The sequence below is a fragment of the Rhinoraja longicauda genome, chromosome 1, assembly GCF_053455715.1.
Source record: "Rhinoraja longicauda isolate Sanriku21f chromosome 1, sRhiLon1.1, whole genome shotgun sequence".
Lineage (NCBI taxonomy): Eukaryota > Metazoa > Chordata > Chondrichthyes > Rajiformes > Arhynchobatidae > Rhinoraja > Rhinoraja longicauda.
The window spans coordinates 100598721-100617804 of NC_135953.1; the positions used below are offsets into that span (position 1 = coordinate 100598721).

The window sequence follows — 19084 nt, forward strand, 5'->3', positions numbered from 1 at the left end:
GTAACTACTCTTTAAAAACAAATTTGTTAGACATGGAATTGTTTGAGATGTCTCGAAGACAATAATTGAAGTTTCTTTTCTTTATTAATTACTGTCCCTACAAGGATTATAAATTTAATATTTGGCAGTCTAATCACCCTTTTGTAATCCTGTGCTCAATTGATGCAGGATGGGTTATTAATTAGCTTAAAATAAATGGACAAAGTCATTAGTTTGTGTGTTCAGATGGGTTCAATTTTATCACATCCTTTCTAATTTAAAGAGGCGGCAGATCGGATTCACATAACTCTGCAATTTGTGAGCAGAATACAACTTAATTTAGCAGAGGAATGTAAACTATTCCTCTGCATTTTGCTTCATGGAACAGTACAGCACAGGAACTGGACCTTCGGCCCACAGTGTCCGTACCGAACATAATGCCCAATCTCATCTGCTTGCATACGAATCATATCCCTCCATTTGTTGTACGTCCATGTGCCTGTGTAAAAGCCTCCTCAATACCACCAACGAGGACATATTTTAAGGTGGCACAGTGATGCAGTGGTAGAGTTGCTGCCATATAGCGCCAAAGACCGAGGTTCGATCCTGACGACGGGTGCTGTCTGTATGGAGTTTGTACATTCTCCCTGTGACTGTGTGGGTTTTCCCAGAGTGCTCTAGTTTCCTTCCACACTCCAAAGACAGACAGGTTTGTAGGTTAATTGGCTTTGGTAAAAATCGCAAATTGTCCCTCGTGTGTAGGATAGTGTTAGTGTACGGGGTGATCGCTGGGCGGTGCAGACTCGGAGGGCCGAAGTGCTTGTTTCCACGCAGTATCTCTACAGTCTAAAGATAAAGTTTAGATATTCCACTATATCATATCTACCTCCACCACCTTCCCGAGCAGCACAATCCAGGCACTCACCGCCCTCTAAACAAAAACTCGCCCCACAAACCGCCTTTCCTTAGTTCAGAGCCTTGGTTCTGAAATACTTGATGTGGAATGAAAATAATTCTTAAAAATGCATCTGCCTTGCTACCAATTTCAAAATTATGCAGAGAATTTATAAAACTGAATTGCAAATCCATTAAAGTTACATAACAGAATGCAGATCTGCATCAGTTTCATAATCCAGATTATAAACAAAATATTGAACATATTTATCAGGTCAAACATCATCCACATATAACAGCACAGGTACTGGCCCATCAGGAATGTATAGATTGTAAGAGGATAAATCTTCCTTTCACTATATTGTAACTTTTTAAACCAGATTTTCATTGTTATATCTAAAAACACTATTCCAACAACCTTCATATGTTCTCATTTTTTTCCTCCCACTCCATCATCTTTCTGCTTGGCTGTATTCAGTCCACAACGCATGACAAAGATTAAACAATGGAGACAACTAAATGAGTAACAGACTACACCTAATGGCAAATTCAAAAGGAACAGCACCTCATATCATTTGTTAAGTTTAGTTCAGAGATACAGCATGGAAACAGGCCCTTCGGCACACAGACCAGCGATACCCACACATTAACACTAACCTACACACACTAGGGATAATTTACATTTATACCAAGCCAATGAACCTACAGACCTGTAGGTCTTGAGTGTGGGAGGAAACCGAAGACCTCGGTGAAAACCCACGCAGTCACGGGGAAAACGTACAAACGCCGTACAGACAGCACACGTAGTCGGGATCAAACCAGTGCCTCTGGCGCTGAAAGCGTTGTAAGGCAGCAACTTAACGGCTGCCCCACCATTCTGCTTGGGTAGTTTGCAACCCAACAATATGAAGATATGAACAAAGGATTCTCCAATTTTAGGATACAGCCTAACGTCACAGGACGATCCGGACGGAGGGGACGTATGCAACGTCGGCTACAGCTGGGACTGTGGCCGGCTACAGCTGGGACTGTGAAAATGGCACCAAAATCTGGTGATGCTTGCATATGGACTCAGAGGGCTGTGTCTATGCATTATGTACTTAATCTAGGATTGTATTTATGTAAAGCAACAGCCTTGGCAAATAAACCATATTAATAGCAACTGATCTGTATGCATAAAAGAATTTCACTGTGCCTTGGTTCACGTGATAATAAATAACCATTAAACCGCCCTCCCCATCCCCCTCTTCCTGCACCCCCATGTATTAACCATCCATTTAGATTGAGAATCAGAGTCATAGACAATAGGTGCAGGAGTAGGCCATTCGGCCCTTCGAGCCAGCACCGCCATTCACCATGACCATGGCTGATCATCCACCCCGTTCCTGCATTGTGCTCGGTTACCCCTCATCCCACCTGCCTGCTTTTGGCCCATATCCCACCAAACCTGTCCCATCAACGTACCTGTCTAAATGTTTCTTCAATATTGCTATCGTACCTTCCTCAACTGTCTCCTCTGGCAGCATGTTCCAGACACCCACCACCCTTTGTGCAAAAAGGTTACCCCTCAAGTTGTCATTAAATTATTCCCCCCGAGCCTTAAATCTCTGCCCTCCGGTTCTCGATTCACTTATTCTAGGCAAAAGACTCTGCTTTCACCCTAACTATTCCTCGAATGACTTTGTAGACTTTAGAGATAACAGCTGGAATCAGGCCCTTTGGCCCACCGAGTCTGCACCAACTAGCAATCACCCCATGCACTACCACTATCCTACAGACTCGGGACACAATTCACAATTTATAGAAGCCAATTAATCTACAAACCTGTACATCTGTGGGGAGTGGGAAGAAACCGGAGCGCCCAGAGAAAACCTACGCAGTGAACGCTGTACAGACAGCGCCCATGGTCAGTATAGAACACAGGTCTCTTGTGCTGCGACACAGCAATTCTAGCACTGCACCCCCGTGTTGCCAAAAAACTCTCCCATTAATCCCGCTTTCATTGCAAATTTATCTTTAGAAGGATGGAATAAACACTACAATGGATGGAATGCGTATTGGTATGCGATTTCTTCATCTCCTTTCAATAGACCAAGGCCGCAGAATAAAAGGACATACTTATAGAAAGGAGATGAGGAGGATTATTTTTAGTCAGAGGTGGTTAATCTGTGGAATTCATTGCCACAGATGGCTGGGGGAGGCAAAGCCAATTGATATTTTTTAGGTGGAGGTTGACAGATTCTTCATTAGTAAGGGCGTCAGGGGATAGGGGGAGAAAGCAAGAGAATGGGGTTGAGAGGGAAAGATATATCAGCTGTGATTGAATGGCAGAGTAGACTGGAAGAGCCAAATGGCCTAATCTGGCTCCTATAATTTATGAACATGAAAAGAACCAAAGGAAGACAGGGTCACAAAACACAGTAGTGCATTGGCATTGCATGCACCCAGGGGAGAAAAAAAGAAAAACACATTTCCAGCAGCTATTATACCCCTCAACAGATTTTCAGCTTCCAGAAAAGTTCCACAAAATTCAAATTATTTTAAATGCTGTAATTATTTTTTAATTGATTTCTCTGGGGCATTAAACGAGTACATGTGTTTGGATCCATGCCAGTTTGAATTAGCCGCAGGGCATTACACAGTCAGCAAGTTGGGATAGCGATTTGTTTTGAATTGACTTTTTAATCTTAGCAGTTTCTGTAATGCGAGGAACCTAAGGTCAGATAAATGAAATATGCAAACTGGATTTGAGACGCCATGCCAACATTGAACCAATTTCAATTTCAGCTCTCGGAGGGAGGCTGCATGTCACAGTCAAAAGATACTGAAATGAGTCACAACAAATAGATTCCATTCAACTTCTGTCAGGTTCCATCCAAATTTGAAATCTGCACTTACCAATCATCGCCCCCAAGGAATTAGGGCTGAGTGTAGACAAAGACTTGTTTTGAAATCATTTAAAACATGTGCGTGCTGCATGGCCGCACCTCATAATTAATAATTATAATTTGACTCAAAAGTCGATTTCCAATAAATCGGAATTGTTGAAGGGCTTAAAACGGAATATTGACAAGCATTTTGTTATTAATGAGGCCTACTGCATGCAGGGTCACACAAACGCTGTGTGGTGCAGGGTAGAGTGGCTGCCTTACAGAGTCAGAGACCCAGGCTCGATCCTGACTACAGGTGCCGTCTGTACGGTCTTTGTACGTTCTCCCTGTGGCTGCGTGGGTATTCTCCGGGTGCTCCGATTTTGTCCCACATTCCAAGACATGCAGGTTAATTGGCTTCTATAAATTGTCCCGAGTACGTGCAGGATAGAACTAGAGTACGGGGGATCGTCAACAGTGGGCCAAAGGGCCTGTATCTCAAGCTAAACACTATACATAAATATAAACAAGTCAAACTCGAGTACAATAAGGGGATGCCCGCCCATCCCATGAATTGTCTGGACTGTTTTCAATGCTAATATATTCTTTCTTAAATTCATGGACCAAAATCGGTGGGCAGAAGGGCCTGTTTCTGCAATGTATCTCTGAACTAAACCTAATGGTCACTCTGTGAAACAATGAGCTGTATTCAAATACAAAATTCTTTTTAACAGTTAAACATGTATTCTTATTACTGTAAGCTAAATATTCTGAAGGCTGATTATATTGTTCAATAGAGTTAAGTGTCGATCAAAACATTTGTGAGTCGGTTTCAATGCCTTGACAACTTTAGTGGCCTCCACAATGCAACAAGCAGCCTGTGTTCTTAAAGAGACAGTGCACTAAAAACCAAAATCCATTATAAGGAGGTCTGTAATAACAAGGATAGATTTACTTAGTAGATACCATAATAAACAACAAAAAGTTCAACATAAAAAAATTCAAATAATACAGTGCAAAGACAAAATCAATACCCCCCAAGTTCAATCAGGAAGCTTGTAGCTCAGTGTTCAACAGCCTGATGGTTGTTGTCAATGGCAGCACATTACAAGCAGTGAACACTGTGTAGAAAAACTTGTTCTGTAAATCTCTTTTAAACTTTCCCTCTCTCTCTCACTCTCTAGTATTTCACATTTTTTAGCCTGGGAATAAATAATAATAATAATAATAAACATTTATTTTATATAGCGCTTTTCAAAATACTTAAACACTGACTAATTACTCCATTGACAGTTCTCATATAACTCTATAAACCTCAGCCAGGTGGAGGGTCTACATTACAACAAACATTGTTTTAAAGCTAACATTACTCACCAAAACGCTTAGCCACGGTACTCTCACACTGGTGATTGCCGTCTTCCAAGCACTCCAAATCCAACATTAGATCATCCTCATCCAAGTCACACGAGCCCAGTCTGTTTAAAACATCCTGAATCCAAGGAGGAAAGGGAGGGGGGGAAATTGAACCGTTAAAATATAATTCAGCAATCTCTATATTGACAACAAGCCCTATTAACGAATGGAAAGGGATTAATACATCCAAACTTGATCTGGTCAAAAGCATGATATCGCCAGGAATTTTCTTTTCATTACAAATCCTGTTATTTTGGCCAGAGAACAATTAAGATATAATCGTTCTTAACCACCTTAATGGATAAGGTCTCTCCACCCAATCTCTGAGGCAAACACTGAAAGGTTCTCATTTGCTGTTGATTTGTCCACAGCTGGACTCCCTCTGATCTCTGCCAATGAAGCATGAAGAATTAGACTAAAGAACATTATCAGGAACAATCTTTCCTTGAAGTGTGGCGAACATGTGGATCAGATTTAACAAGGTTAATTAAATAATTAGTAAAATTCTGTTCTAATTTGTTGACCTGAACCCATGAAAGAATATTGGCTGCCAAATAATAGTAAGTTTTGCACCCAAGAACTTTCCTGTTCACCCACAGAAGTTTAGATCCTGTTTTGTTCGGGGTCTGGTGCAGTTTCCACACAGCAAGCTCCAAACAAGAGCATTGTGTAACAAAAACGTTTCATTGCACATGGCTATAAACTTCTAGACTGAAATTAGGGTGGCACAGTGGCAAAGCGGTAAGAGTTGCTACCTTTCAGCACCAGGGACCCGGGTTCAATCCTGACCTCGGGTACTGTCTGCACGGAGTTTGTACGTTCTCCCTATGACCACGTGGGGTTTCTCCAGGTACTCTGGTTTCCTCCTACACTCCAAAGACGTACAGGTTTATAGGTTAATTGGCTTTGGTAAAATTATATATTGACCTTAGTGTGTAGGATAGTGCTCGTGTATGGGATGATCGCAGGTAGGGATGGACTTGGTGGGACGAAGGGCCTGTTTCTATGCTGTATGTCTAACGTGCAGAATAGAGAGTCTTCCTGTGATGGAGGTTGAGAAATAACTATTGGTAAAGGCACAGGGGAGAATTTGTCTTGTCACACCCCATAGTTCAGAGAAGTGGTTTCAGAGAGGTTAATCCCTAGGACGGAGGGACTGTCATATGAGGAAAGATTGGAAAGACGAAGCTTGTATTCCGTGGAGTTTAAAAGGATGAGAGAGGATTTATAGAGACGTATAAAATCATAAAAGGACTAGGCAAGCTAGATGCAGGAAAAATGTTGCCAATGTTGGGGGAGTCCAGAACCAGGGGACACAGTCTAAGAATAAAGGATAGGCCATTTAAAACTGAGGTGAGAAGAAACTTTTACACCCAGAGAGTTGTGAATTTGTGGAATTCTCTGCCACAGAAGGCAGTGGAGGCCAATTCACTGGATAAATTTAAAAGAGAGTTAGAAAGAGCTCTTGGGGCTAGTGGAATTAAGGGATATGGGGAGAAGGCAGGCACAGGTTACTGATGGTAGATGGTCAGCCATGATCACAATGAATGGCGGTGTTGGCTTGAAGGGCCAAATGGGCTCCTCCTGCACCTATTTTCTCTGTTTCTAAGTGCCACGTGATCTGATACATCTACCTGCGAGATTTAGCTGGGCATTGGCTTAACATTGGAAAAGCAGCATCTCACCCAGCACGGCACACCCCTTGTCTTAGTGGTGGCATTGTCTTAGTGTCTCATGTCTCAGCATGGGAATGTGAACTTGCAAAGTGTTATCTGCAAAGCCATGGCTGACCCCAATGCGTGATGGAAATTAATCGATCTGCCACTGAAAATTTAAAATTTTCAAACCATGCCTTTTACAAAATAAGGTCAAATTCTGCAGATTAAAAAAGTGATTGGAAATTTTAATGAAAATGAAAAAGTAACCCGTTTAATTTTATATTTCTCTCTTGTTCTCTCTCGCCCTCTCCCTCTCATCCTCTCTGCCTCTCGCTCTGTTCTATGTTTTAAATACACATAACGCACACACACAAATCCACATGTTTTATACACATCATCGTGCATATCCACACACACAGACGTGGGGAATACAAACACCCCCAGTGAACCTGGATCCAGCTGTTTCATTATGTTAACAGATACTGAGCAGAGCCTACAGTTTACTCTCATTTACAGAAACACCTTCGATGACTTGCCTCGAAGGAACCAGATTTTAAAGCAACTTCTTTCACTCTGCTTCATAGAGTTGTACATTCTGTACAATGTTGTACAGTCTGTGTACTTTTGTAGGTTCACAGGGAGAGGGTGAGTCTCATCCAGGAATCAGCGGGTTAGCATATGATGAGCATTTGACAGCACTGGGCCTCTACTCTCTGGAGTTTAGAAGGTTGAGGGGGGACCTCATTGAAACTCACAGAATAATGAAAAGCATAGATCGAGTGGATGTGGAGAGGATGTTTCCACTGGTGGGAGAATCTAGGTCCAGAGGTCACGGCCTCAGAATTAAATGGCGCTCTTTTAGAAAAGAGGTGAGGAGGAACTTCTTTAGTCAGAGGGTAGTTAATCTGTGGAACTCATTGCCTCAGAGGGCTGTGGAGGCCATCAGTGGATATTTTTAAGGCAGAGGTAGACAAATTCTTGATTCGAACGGGTGTCAAGGGTTATGGGGAGAAAGCAGGAAAATGGGATTAGGAGGCAGAGATCAGCCATGATTGAATTGCGGAGTAGACTCGATGGGCAGAATGGCCTAATTCTACTCCTATAACATGTGAAATTGTGAACAAGTGCTGTAGAGGGGGATGTAGGTGGCGGTGAGGTTAATCTGCCAGTCAGGAAGAAGAGCAGTGGGCTGAAACCTAGAGTTAAAAGGCCTTGGGCAAGTGAAAGGAAGGAATGGGGAAACCATTAATATAGATTTGGTAAAGGTGTTAAAGTGTCTGAAATGAACAGTGGAAAACAATTAGATAATATGGGAGAGATTATTTATCAATATGGTGCGGACAGGTTTGGAGTTACTGAGAAAAAGGTGTAGATTCTCCAGGGGGTTAGATCTAGACAAGAGAGAGAAATCGAGAGATCAGTGAATGAGAGGAGAAAGTTGCGAAGGCAGTGGAGAAAGACTACAGTTGATGAGAGAGAGGGAATTAATGTTTTGCAAGAAGAGTTAAGAAGTCGGTTAGCAATACGAAGGAGGGCAGAACACCTGAAGAGGAAGAGAAGGAAGAAGGAGCAAGTCAGGTCAGCATTTTATAGGGATCCATTTAAATCTATTCAAAGAATGTGTAGTCAGGAAAAAACTGAAAAGCTCAAAGCTTCAAAGGAAGAGTTAGAGGAATATTTTAAAAGGACATTCTCAGATCCAGAAAAGAATAGGGGAATAGGCTTCCCTCCAGATATACCAACTTTAGGTGACCAGGAGCAGGAGGTTCCTGGGAATCGGCAAAATAAGATCAGACACATTACCTCTTGTCTGGGAATGTATTGAATGGTTAATTGTGAATGTAAACATACCAAAGATAGGACAGAGATAAGGAAGCTTGTTTTCCTCTGTAAGAAGTTACAGTAGACCACCCACTCCCCCTACCACAAGTAGCATAGAAATGTTGCAGGTAATGGGGGGGTTTATGATTGGCTCGGAGGGGGTGTGGTCGCCTAAAAGGTGAGGTAGAATAATGTCAAGATGCCCTTGTATTATGTATTGTATTAACCAACTGTTGTTGAACAAGAGACATAAACAGAAAGTATACTATGACTAATGAAATCATTAATACCAATGTAGTAGATGGTAGTTATAGGAAAACATATAGCCAAGGACAAAGTATGTTTTCGTAGAGTTGTATCTAACAAAAACAAAAGTTGCTTGCTGCACAGTATACAGTAACTGTCTGCTAATTCAGCTGTGAAGTCAGAGAACTGGTGAGCAGTTAACTGCCGCCATCTCTCCATGATATCATGCAATAAAGTCTCTTGAAGCAAACCTGCGAAGTCTCCACTTTTCATTTTCCTTTAATTTCCCTCTAAATTAATTTCTTCCACACTCAATGAAACACCAGTGAACGGAGGTGCCCACTTGATAACCCCAGCGATGTACTTGCATCTGCATGATTAAAACATTTTTAAATGAGCTTGTTAACATGTAGGCAGCCATTTATTGCATATTGAGTTAGATATTGTCCTTAGCAGAAATGTGTATATGCAGTTTAGATTGTACTTTGGCTTCGGGCTTGGTTTTCTTAATTGAGCGCTTATCCTGGTGTTAAAACTCAAGTACTTTGTGTTTTAATTGTAATCTGCACGCAAGTCACACCTGACCAAAACCTGTGTGTCTTTAGACGGCCTAGGAAGTTTGGCATGTCTCGTACAACTCTCACCAACTTCAACAGATGCACCAGAGAAAGCATTTTATCGGGATGCATCACAGCTTGGTTTGGAACAGATCCATCCAAGACCGCAAGAAATTGCAGCGAATTATGGATGCAGCCTAGACCATCACACAAACCAACCTCATTTCTATTGACTCCATTTATACCTCATTCTACCTTGACAAGGCCAGCAGCATAATCAAGGGCATGTCACACCTTGTCACTCCCTCTTCTCCCTTCTCCCATCGGGTAAAAGGTATAGAAGTGTGAAAACACACACCTCCACATTCAGGGACAATTTCACCCCAGCTGTTATCAGGCTACTGAATCATTCCACCACAACCAGAGAGCAGTGCCAACTACTATCTACCTCTTTGGTGACCCCCGGACTATCCTTGATCGGACTTTGCTGGCTTTACCTTGCACTAAACATTATTCCCTTGTCATTTATCTATACACTGTAAATGGATCGATTGTAATCATGCATTGTCTTTCTGTTGACTGGTTAGAACACAACAAAAAGCTTTTCACTGTACCTCGGCACAGGTGACAATAAACTAAACTGTAACTGTAAGCGCATCATCACTGGACAATCATGATCTCTTTCTGACAGGACTGAAAATCAGATTATGCAGAGTGAAACTTTCAACTAAGTTTAAATGGAATTTTAAAAAAGTTTTGAAAAAATTTACAGGCTGGGCATTTTTCAAGAAATGCTCCACAAATTCCTTTCAGTACAATTAACCCCGCAAGCTGTTATAAAATATGCATTTTCATATAACTGAAGGAAATTTCCTACTCTGTCTTGCCATTCCAGCTTAGGGCTAAAATAAAACCTTGTTACATTAGCTTATGAATCTATCTTTCTAACACAATTACTGTGGACTATGAGAATTTTAAATTACCTCTGCATCAGCAGAGTATGCGATGTAGTTTTTCAATTATATGACAATGAAGGTACAATACCCCATTTACATTTAATTAATTTATGCTCCTCTAAAATGTAATTGCTTACAGCCAACAGAAAATAAAACTAAACACAGTAGTTTTATTTTCTTCATCCACACCCAGCACTCTTGCAAAAAAAAGCATTATTTAATACCTTGCATTCCCAAATCACTCCCTGCAATGCTTCAAGAGTACTCAGAGAAAAGAGCAAATGTCTATTCAACCTGCCTGAAGGATACTTAAATCGAAATGCACTTGTCCAAATTAGTTTTCCAACCTGTTACAGTCTGCAAACCAACATACTGATGGCTGCAGAAAAACGCTAATCGTTGTCAAATTTGATGCCTGTACTTATACCATTCAGTGTTGATATGTCATATTACAGCTGATAATTTTAGGTGAAGCACTATCTTATTTAACAGGTGAATTCGCACCTGAAAAAGCACTGTAAATTTGACTTGGGGAAAATGACAGGCACAAAGATGTTTGGCGCAAAGCTCGATCTCGCCATCTAGTGACCAAGCCAACAACGTAAATGCAGAGAACACTGAAAGAAATGTGGCAACAAAGAACCGCAGATGCCGGTTTATACCAAAGATAGACACAAAGTGCTGGAGTAACTTAGCATCTCTGGAGGAAAAGGATGAATGACGTTTTGGATCGGGACCTGGAAGAACCTCTCTCCATCATCTCTGGACAGAGAGGTACTTCGCAACAGAGCAATGCAAAGGTGGTCCCATACACAAATGCCACTGAGATCATGTTTTAGTCGCAAGGAACTGCAGATGCTGGTTTACACAAAAAGGCAGCAGAGTGGCACGGTACAAAGTGGTAGAATTGCTTCCTTACAGCGCCAGAGACCTGGGTTCAAACTTGACTATGGGTGCTGTCTTTATGGAGTTTGTATGTTCTCCCATAACCTGCATGGGTTTTCCCTGAGAGCTTTGATTTCCTCCCACACTCCAAAGACATACAGAATTGTAGGTTAATTGGCTTGGTAAAATTGTCCCTAATGTGTGTAGGATAGTGTTAGTGTGCGGGGATCGCTGGTCAGCGCGGACTCGGTGGGCTGAAGGGCCTATTTCTACACTGTATCTCTAAACCAAACTAAACTGGACACAATTTCAGCAGTTAACTAACCAATATTTTTTCTCAATTGCACACGTACACAGGAATCCTGAACTCAAAAGGACACAAAGTGCTGGAGTAACTCGGTGTGACAGGCAGCATTTCCGGAGAACATGGATAAATGATGTTGCAGGCAGAAGGGTCCCGACCCGAAACGCCACCTATCCATGTTCTCCAGAGATGGTGCCTGACCTGCTGAGTTACACCAGCACTTTGTGTCCTTTTTGAGTTCAGGATTCCTGTGTACATGTGCAATGCAGAAAAAATACAGGGGGTATTGGTTATTTAACTGCTGAAATTGATAGAAAGCAGGAAGTTATAGGATAGTTAGCTTAACATGTGTTAGAAGGCAAAAAGATTATACGTTAGAAACTATAAAAGACATGCAGCAGAGTGGTGCAGCTGGTAGAGCTGCTGCCTCACAGCGCCAGAAACCCAGTTTCGATCCTGACCTCGGCTGCTATCTGTGTGGAGTTTGCACGTTCTCCCTGTAGCTGTGTCGGTTTCCTCCGGGTGCTCTGGTTTCCTCCCACATCCCAAAGACGTGCGGGTATTTGGATTAATTGGCCTCTGTAAATTGTCCCAAGTGTGTAGGTAGTGGATGAGAAAGTGGAATAACATAGAACTAGTGAACAGCTGATCGATGGTCAGCGTGGACTCGGTGGGTCGAAGGGCCTGTTTCCATACTGTATCTTTAAAATAAATTAAATTTAACTAAACTAAAACAGAGAGTGAATGTAAGTGTTGTTTTTTTCTGGTTGACAAGATGCAGCAGAGTTGTCCACAGGTCATTACATTTTATATAAATGACTTTAAACAGGCATCAAAAGTAGGAGCCAGTGAATTTGCAAATGACACAAAAATAAGTAGGAAAATAAAGTAAAAAAGAAATATGCAGTTATGAAATTATGTCGATCGGCTGAGATTAGTGGACAAATGGAGCCTAATGTGGGAAACTGTGAAATCGTCCATTTTGTCATATGCAAATGGATTAGTATTAGTTTGCTATTGTAGAACAATAAAATCGGACTCCAGCGTTACTCCAGTATTTTGTGTCTACCTTTGATTTCAATCAGCATCTACAGTTATTTTCCTAAATAAAACCGGAACGCCTGGAGGAACAAACAGATGTGTCTTTAGAAAGTCGATGAGGAGGAATTTATTTAGTCAGAAGCGGAATTCATTGCCACAGCCAAGTCATTGGGTATTTTTAAAACGGAAATTGACAGGTTCTTGATTAGTAAGCTTATCAATGGTAACAGGGAGAAGGCAGGAGAATGGGGTTGTGAGGGAAAGATAGTTCACCCATGATTGAATGGTGGAGTAGACTCGATGGGCTGAATGGCCTAATTCTGCTCCGATGACTTATGACTTAAGAATAAGGGGTAGGCCATTTAGGACTGAGATGAGGAAAAGCTTTTTCACCCAGAGAGTTGTGAATCTGTGGAATTCTCTGCCACAGAAGGCAGTGGAGGCCAATTCACTGAATGTTTTCAAGAGAGAGTTAGATTTAGCCCTTAGGTCTAATGGAATCAAGGGATATGGGGAAAAAGCAGGAACCGGGTTCTGATTTTGGATGATCAGCCATGATCATATTGAATGGCGGTGCTGGCTCGAAGGGCCGAATGCCCTACTCCTGTTTAGTGTGCAACCCAGGCAAGTCATATCACACATAAGTGCAATCATACCACACATAAGTCCAACATGTAGTGTGAACAGAGCAAAGAAACAGAGGACAGAATATAGTGATATGGCTGTGGAGAGAATGCAGATTATAAAAATTGCACTGGGAGATCGGGAATACATCCTTAGCTTGTGAAAGGATCATTCAGCTGTCTGAAAACCTCAGTGAAGAAGCTGTTCTTGATTCTGGCGGTACGTGCTTTCAAGCCTTTGTATCTTCTGCTGACAGAGGGATGGGGGATGGGGGACGGGAAGCGGGAATGATTGGGGTGTGAGTGGTCCTTGATTATGCTGCCTACATCCCCGGGGGAGCATGAGATGTAGATGGAGTACATGGAAGGAAAGGATAATCCATTTAGAACGGATATGAGGAAAAACTTTTTCAGTCAGAGAGTTGTAAATCTGTGGAATTCACTGCCTCAGAAGGCAGTGGAGGCCAATTCTCTGAATGCATTCAAGAGAGAGCTAGATAGAGCTCTTAAGGATAGTGGAGTCAGGGGGTATGGGGAGAAGGCAGGAACGGGGTACTGATTGAGAATGATCAGCCATGATCAGATTGAATGGTGGTGCTGGCTCCAAGGGCCGAAGGGCCTACTTCTGCACCAATTGTCTATTGTCTACTGTCTATAAGGGCAACTCATCCTTACTAAAGAAGAACATCAGCATAACTTATTCTCATTTTATTCTGCTTTTGCCCATTTTGTTTTTAGAGATACAACATGGAAATCCTTCAGTCCTTCAGCCCACTATGTCCAGGCCAACCCGTTCACGTACATTCTATGTTATCCCACTTTCTCATCCACTCCCATGAGGGACAATTTAATTTACAGAGGTCCATTATTCTACAAACCCACACGAATTTGGGATGTGGGAGGAAACGGGAGCACCCAGAGGAAACAGTCACACAGTCACAGGGAGAACATAGAAACTCGCACAGACAATGCCCACAGTCAGGATCAAACCTGTGTCTCTGGCATTGTGAGGCAGCAGCTCTACCAGCTGCGCCACTGTACCGTCTCAAATGAACCACCGATTCACCAAAGCACATCTACAGATTTGTAACTGAAACAAATATTTACATCTTGAAACAAACTGATCGTGAAATTACATGTGAAAATGGTGATGATAAAGCACAAAATAATTAATCTTACTAATTCCTTCATGATGATATGCACCGCAGAAGGAGTAATGAGTTGTGTCATCGCATGGGAAGAATCTCAACTGAGATCTACACAGTGCATTCTCTGGAGGAATTGCAGAATGGGAGCAATTTAAAGATGAGGGGAAACTAGTTTTGAAATGATTGCCACAACCGTTACTTTTATGTGATGGAACACCCTGGTAGATTGATGCACAGTAGTCAATATTGTCGCCTGAACTGTTATATACAGACAGGTGGTACAGAGAAAGCAGGGACTCTGCAGAAGGACCTGGACAGGTTGGGAGAGTGAGCAAAATAAGTGGCAGATGGAATACAGAGTAGCTCAGTGTGGAGTCATGCATTTTGGTAGTAAGAATAAAGGCATAGACCATTTTCTAAATGGGAAGAGAATTCAGAAAGGGACTTGGGAGTGCTGGTGCAGGATTCCTTAAAAGATAATTTGCAAGTCAAATTGGTAGTAAGGAAGGCAAATGCAATGCTAGCACTTATTTCGAGAGGAGTGGAATATAAAAACAGGAATATAATGTTGAGTTTTATAAGGTGCTGGTCAGACCACATTTGGAGTATTGCGAGCAGTTTTAGGCCCCATATTAGTTTAGTTTAGTTTAGTTTAGTTTAGTTTAGTTTAGTTTATTTAGTTTAGTTTAGAGATACAGCATGGAAACATGCCCTTCAGCCCACCGAGTCAGCAAAGACCAGTGATCCCCGCACATTAACACCATCCAACACACTCGGGACAATCTACATTTATACATTTATGGCAGATGCAGTATAATGTGGATAAATGTGAGGTTATCCACTTTGGTGGCAAGAACAGGAAAGCAGACTAATACCTGAATGGTGGCCGATTAGGAGAAGGGGAGATGCAACGAGACCTGGGTGTCGTGGTACACTAGTCATTGAAATTAGGCATGCAGGTGCATGCAGGTGCAGCAGGCAGTGAAGAAAGCGAATGGTATGTTGGCATTCATAGCGAGGGGATTTGAGTATAGGAGCAGGGAGGTTCTGCTGCAGTTGTACAGGACATTGGTGAGACCACACCTGGAGTATTGCGTACAGTTTTGGTCTCCTAATCTGAGGAAAGACATTCTTGCCATAGAGGGAGTACAGAGAAGGTTCACCAGATTGATTCCTGGGATGGCAGGACTTTCATATGAAGAAAGACTGGATAGATTTGGCTTGTACTCGCTGGAATTTAGAAGATTGAGGGGGGATCTTATAGAAACTTTAAAAATTCATAAGGGTTTGGACAGGCTAGATGCAGGAAGATTGTTCCCAATGTTGGGGAAGTCCAGAACAAGGGGTCACAGTTTAAGGATAAGGGGGAAGTCTTTTAGGACCGAGATGAGAACGTTTTTTTTCACACAGAGAGTGATGAATCTGTGGAATTCTCTGCCACAGAAGGTAGTTGAGGCCAGTTCATTGGCTATATTTAAGAGGGAGTTAGATGTGGCCCTTGTGGCTAAAGGGATCAGGGGGTATGGAGAGAAGGCAGGTACGGGATACTGAGTTGGATGATCAGCCATGATCACATTGAATGGCGGTGCATGCTCGAAGGGCCGAATGGCCTACTCCTGCACCTATTTTCTATGTTTCTATGTTTCTATGTTTCTATACCAAGCCAATGAACTGACAAACCTGTACATCTTTGGAGTGCAGGGGGAAACCGAAGATCTCGGAGAAAACCCACAAGGCAGCACTCGTAGTCGGGATTGAACCCAGGTGTCGAACACTGTAAGCACTGCAAGGCAACAACTCTACTGCTGCATCACCATGCCACCCCGGAGGAAGGATGTGCTGACAGTGCAGAGGGTCCAGAGGAGGTTTATGAGAATGATCCCAGGGATGATTGGGTTAACATATGATGAGCATTTGATGGTGCTGGGCCTGTATTCACTGATTTAGAAGGATGAGAGGGGGACCCCATTGAAACTTATTGAATAGTGAAAGGCCTGGATAGATTGAATGTGGAGAGGATAATTCCACTAGTGGCAGAGTCTAGGACCAGAGGCCATAGCCTCAGAATAAAAGGGCGTACTTTTAGAAAGGAGATGAGAAGGAATTTCTTTAGTCTGAGGGTGGTGAATCTGTGAAATTCAGTGGCACAGACGGCTGTGGAGACCAAGTCAGTTGTTGTTTTCAAGTCAGACATTAATTATCCTTGATTAGTAAGGGTGTCAGAGGTAATGGGGAGAAGGCAGAGAATGGGATTGAGAGGGAAAGATAGATCAGCAATAATGGAATAGTGGAGTAGAATTGATGGGCTGATTGGCCCTATTCTGCTCCTATATTTATGAACTGATATACGTACCAGCGACCTTTCATCTAAAAAAAAAAGAACGGGGCACAACTATTTTGTAAACATTTTCAAATCTAGTAGTTAATCTTAAAACTACGCTCTTAACATAGTAAAATGTTCCTTCAGGGAGCCATGTCCAAGAGTGTTTTGAACAGAGTCAGACAAGGAGGCAAATGATTGGGAGATGCCGACCCAAGATTTAGTGTCAATACCCTAATGCCCTGATTATTTTTCAAAGAAAGCAGTATTTGTGAGCAGCGTACAATAGAATGTGTGGCAGAACACAAAAAAAGGCTGCAACTGGGGCTTAGACAATGGATTGCATCCAGTACCATAAACAAGCAAACTGGAGGAACAGCATCTCATATTTCGCTTGGGCAACTTACAACCCATTGGTATGAATATTGATTTCTCTAGTTTCAAGTGATCCTTGCTTTCCCTCTCTCTCCATCTCTCCCTCATTCTATTCATCATGCTAATTCCACTGTTCGTGTCCCTTCATTATCTCCTTTGCCACAGCCAACAATAGACCATTGTGAGCTCGACCTTTCCTGAGTCATCGGTGCCGGCTCCGATTTGTTCTGAACCGTTTCATACCTCTAATTTCCCTTTCCCCTGACTCGCAGTCTGAAGGAGGGTCCTGATCCAAAACATCACCTATTCCTTTTCTCCAGAGATGTTGCCTGACCTGTTGAGTTATTCCAGCATTTTGTGTCTATCTTCACCATAAACAAGCATTGATGTGGGTTAGATTTTTGAGTCAATATCTAGTACAGTCATACCGTGTCCCCAAAGACAGCTGATGATGAAGTCAATATGTATTGGCAGTAAATGAACCAACAAACAGAAACCTTACACAGCAGAAGGCTTGTCCTTTGGCAACACTGCCTGGCCCTTCTCAAGAAGATTTTTACAAGAGTTTTGCCAGAACCCATGGGCCTAAGCTATATGGCAAGGTTGGACAGGCTTGATATGATAGAGGTGTATAAAATCATGAAGGAATTGAAAGGTTGGATGGACAGATTTTTACCCAGAGTAGGGAAATCAAGCACCAGAGAGGATAGGTTTAAGGTGATGGGGGCAAGAGTTAACAGAACCCGAGGGGCAACTTTTTCACACAGAGGTACACCTCCAGATTCAGGGACAGTTTCTTCCCAGATGTTATCAGGCAACTGAATTATTCTACTAACAATTAGAGAGCAGTCCTGAGCTACTACCAGTGCAAATTGGAGGAACAGTACCTCATGTTTTGCGAGGGCAGCTTACACCCCAATGGTATGAATATTGACATCTCTAACTTCAGGTAACCCTTGCTTTCCCTCTTTCTTCATCCCCCCTCCTCCTTCCTAGTTCTCCGACCAGTCTGACTGTCCCTGACTACATTTTATCTCTGTTTGCTTTGTTGTTACCTTCTCCTACCTAACAATGATCTATTCTACATTTTTCTGGATCTCCAACCCCTTTGATGTCTCGTTCTCACATCTTACACTCCCTTACCTCTGTATCTCCCCCTCCCTTGACTCTCAGTCTGAAGAATGGTCTCGGCCCAAAATGTCAACCATTCCTTTTCTTCAGAGTTGCTGCCTATCCCGCTGAGATACTCCAGCATTTTGTGTCTATCTACTATCTACCTCATTAGAGACCCTTGGACTATCTTTGATTGGAGTTTACTGTACTTTATCTTGCACTAAACATTAATTACACTACTCCTTTTATCATGTATCTATACACTGTGAATGGCTCAACTATAACTTTGTATTGTCTTTCCATTGACTGGTTAGCACGCAACAATAGCTTTTCACTCTACGTACACGTGACAATAAACTAAACTAAACTAGAAAACACCCATACACTATTTCTGTCCTCGACACAAGAGACAACTTACAGTAGCCAATTAACACAAATCAGCACGTCTTTGAAACATGGGAGGAAATCCACGCGGTCACAGAGAGAACATGCAGATTTCATACAGACAGCACCCGCACTCAGGATTAAACTCGGATGTCTGTTGGTGTAAAGCAGCAGCTCTACCACTGTGCCAACTGTGATGCCCACAAAAGTTGGGGAACTTCTTAAAGGAAAACTAGACCAAGTGGGACCTAATAGGACCCTTCCCTCACCCCTTCCCTCCTCCCCTCTTGCCCCCCTCCCCTCCCCCTCCTCCATCCCCCTCCCCTCCCCCTTCACCTCCCCTTTCCCCTCCTCCTCCCCCCTTCCCCTCCCCCCACTCCATCCCCCTCAACCCCCTTATCCCTCCCCCCCCTCCCTCCACCCACCTCCCTCCCTCCCCCCTCCTTCCCTAGGAGATAGATTTAAACTGTGAATAACCTTTAAAATATAACATCGAT

General features: G+C 42.5%; 1 protein-coding gene across 5 annotated transcripts in view; it reads right to left on the reverse strand.

The window, feature by feature from the left end:
• Positions 1 to 19084, reverse strand: part of ccser1 (coiled-coil serine-rich protein 1) — a 993014-nt gene that overhangs the window by 756303 nt on the left and 217627 nt on the right. For all 5 annotated transcript variants that reach the window (XM_078403227.1, XM_078403223.1, XM_078403228.1 and 2 more), the window contains exon 4: positions 5118 to 5232. In XM_078403227.1, the coding sequence (XP_078259353.1) occupies positions 5118 to 5232 (115 nt within the window). The remainder of the gene's footprint in view (positions 1 to 5117; positions 5233 to 19084) is intronic.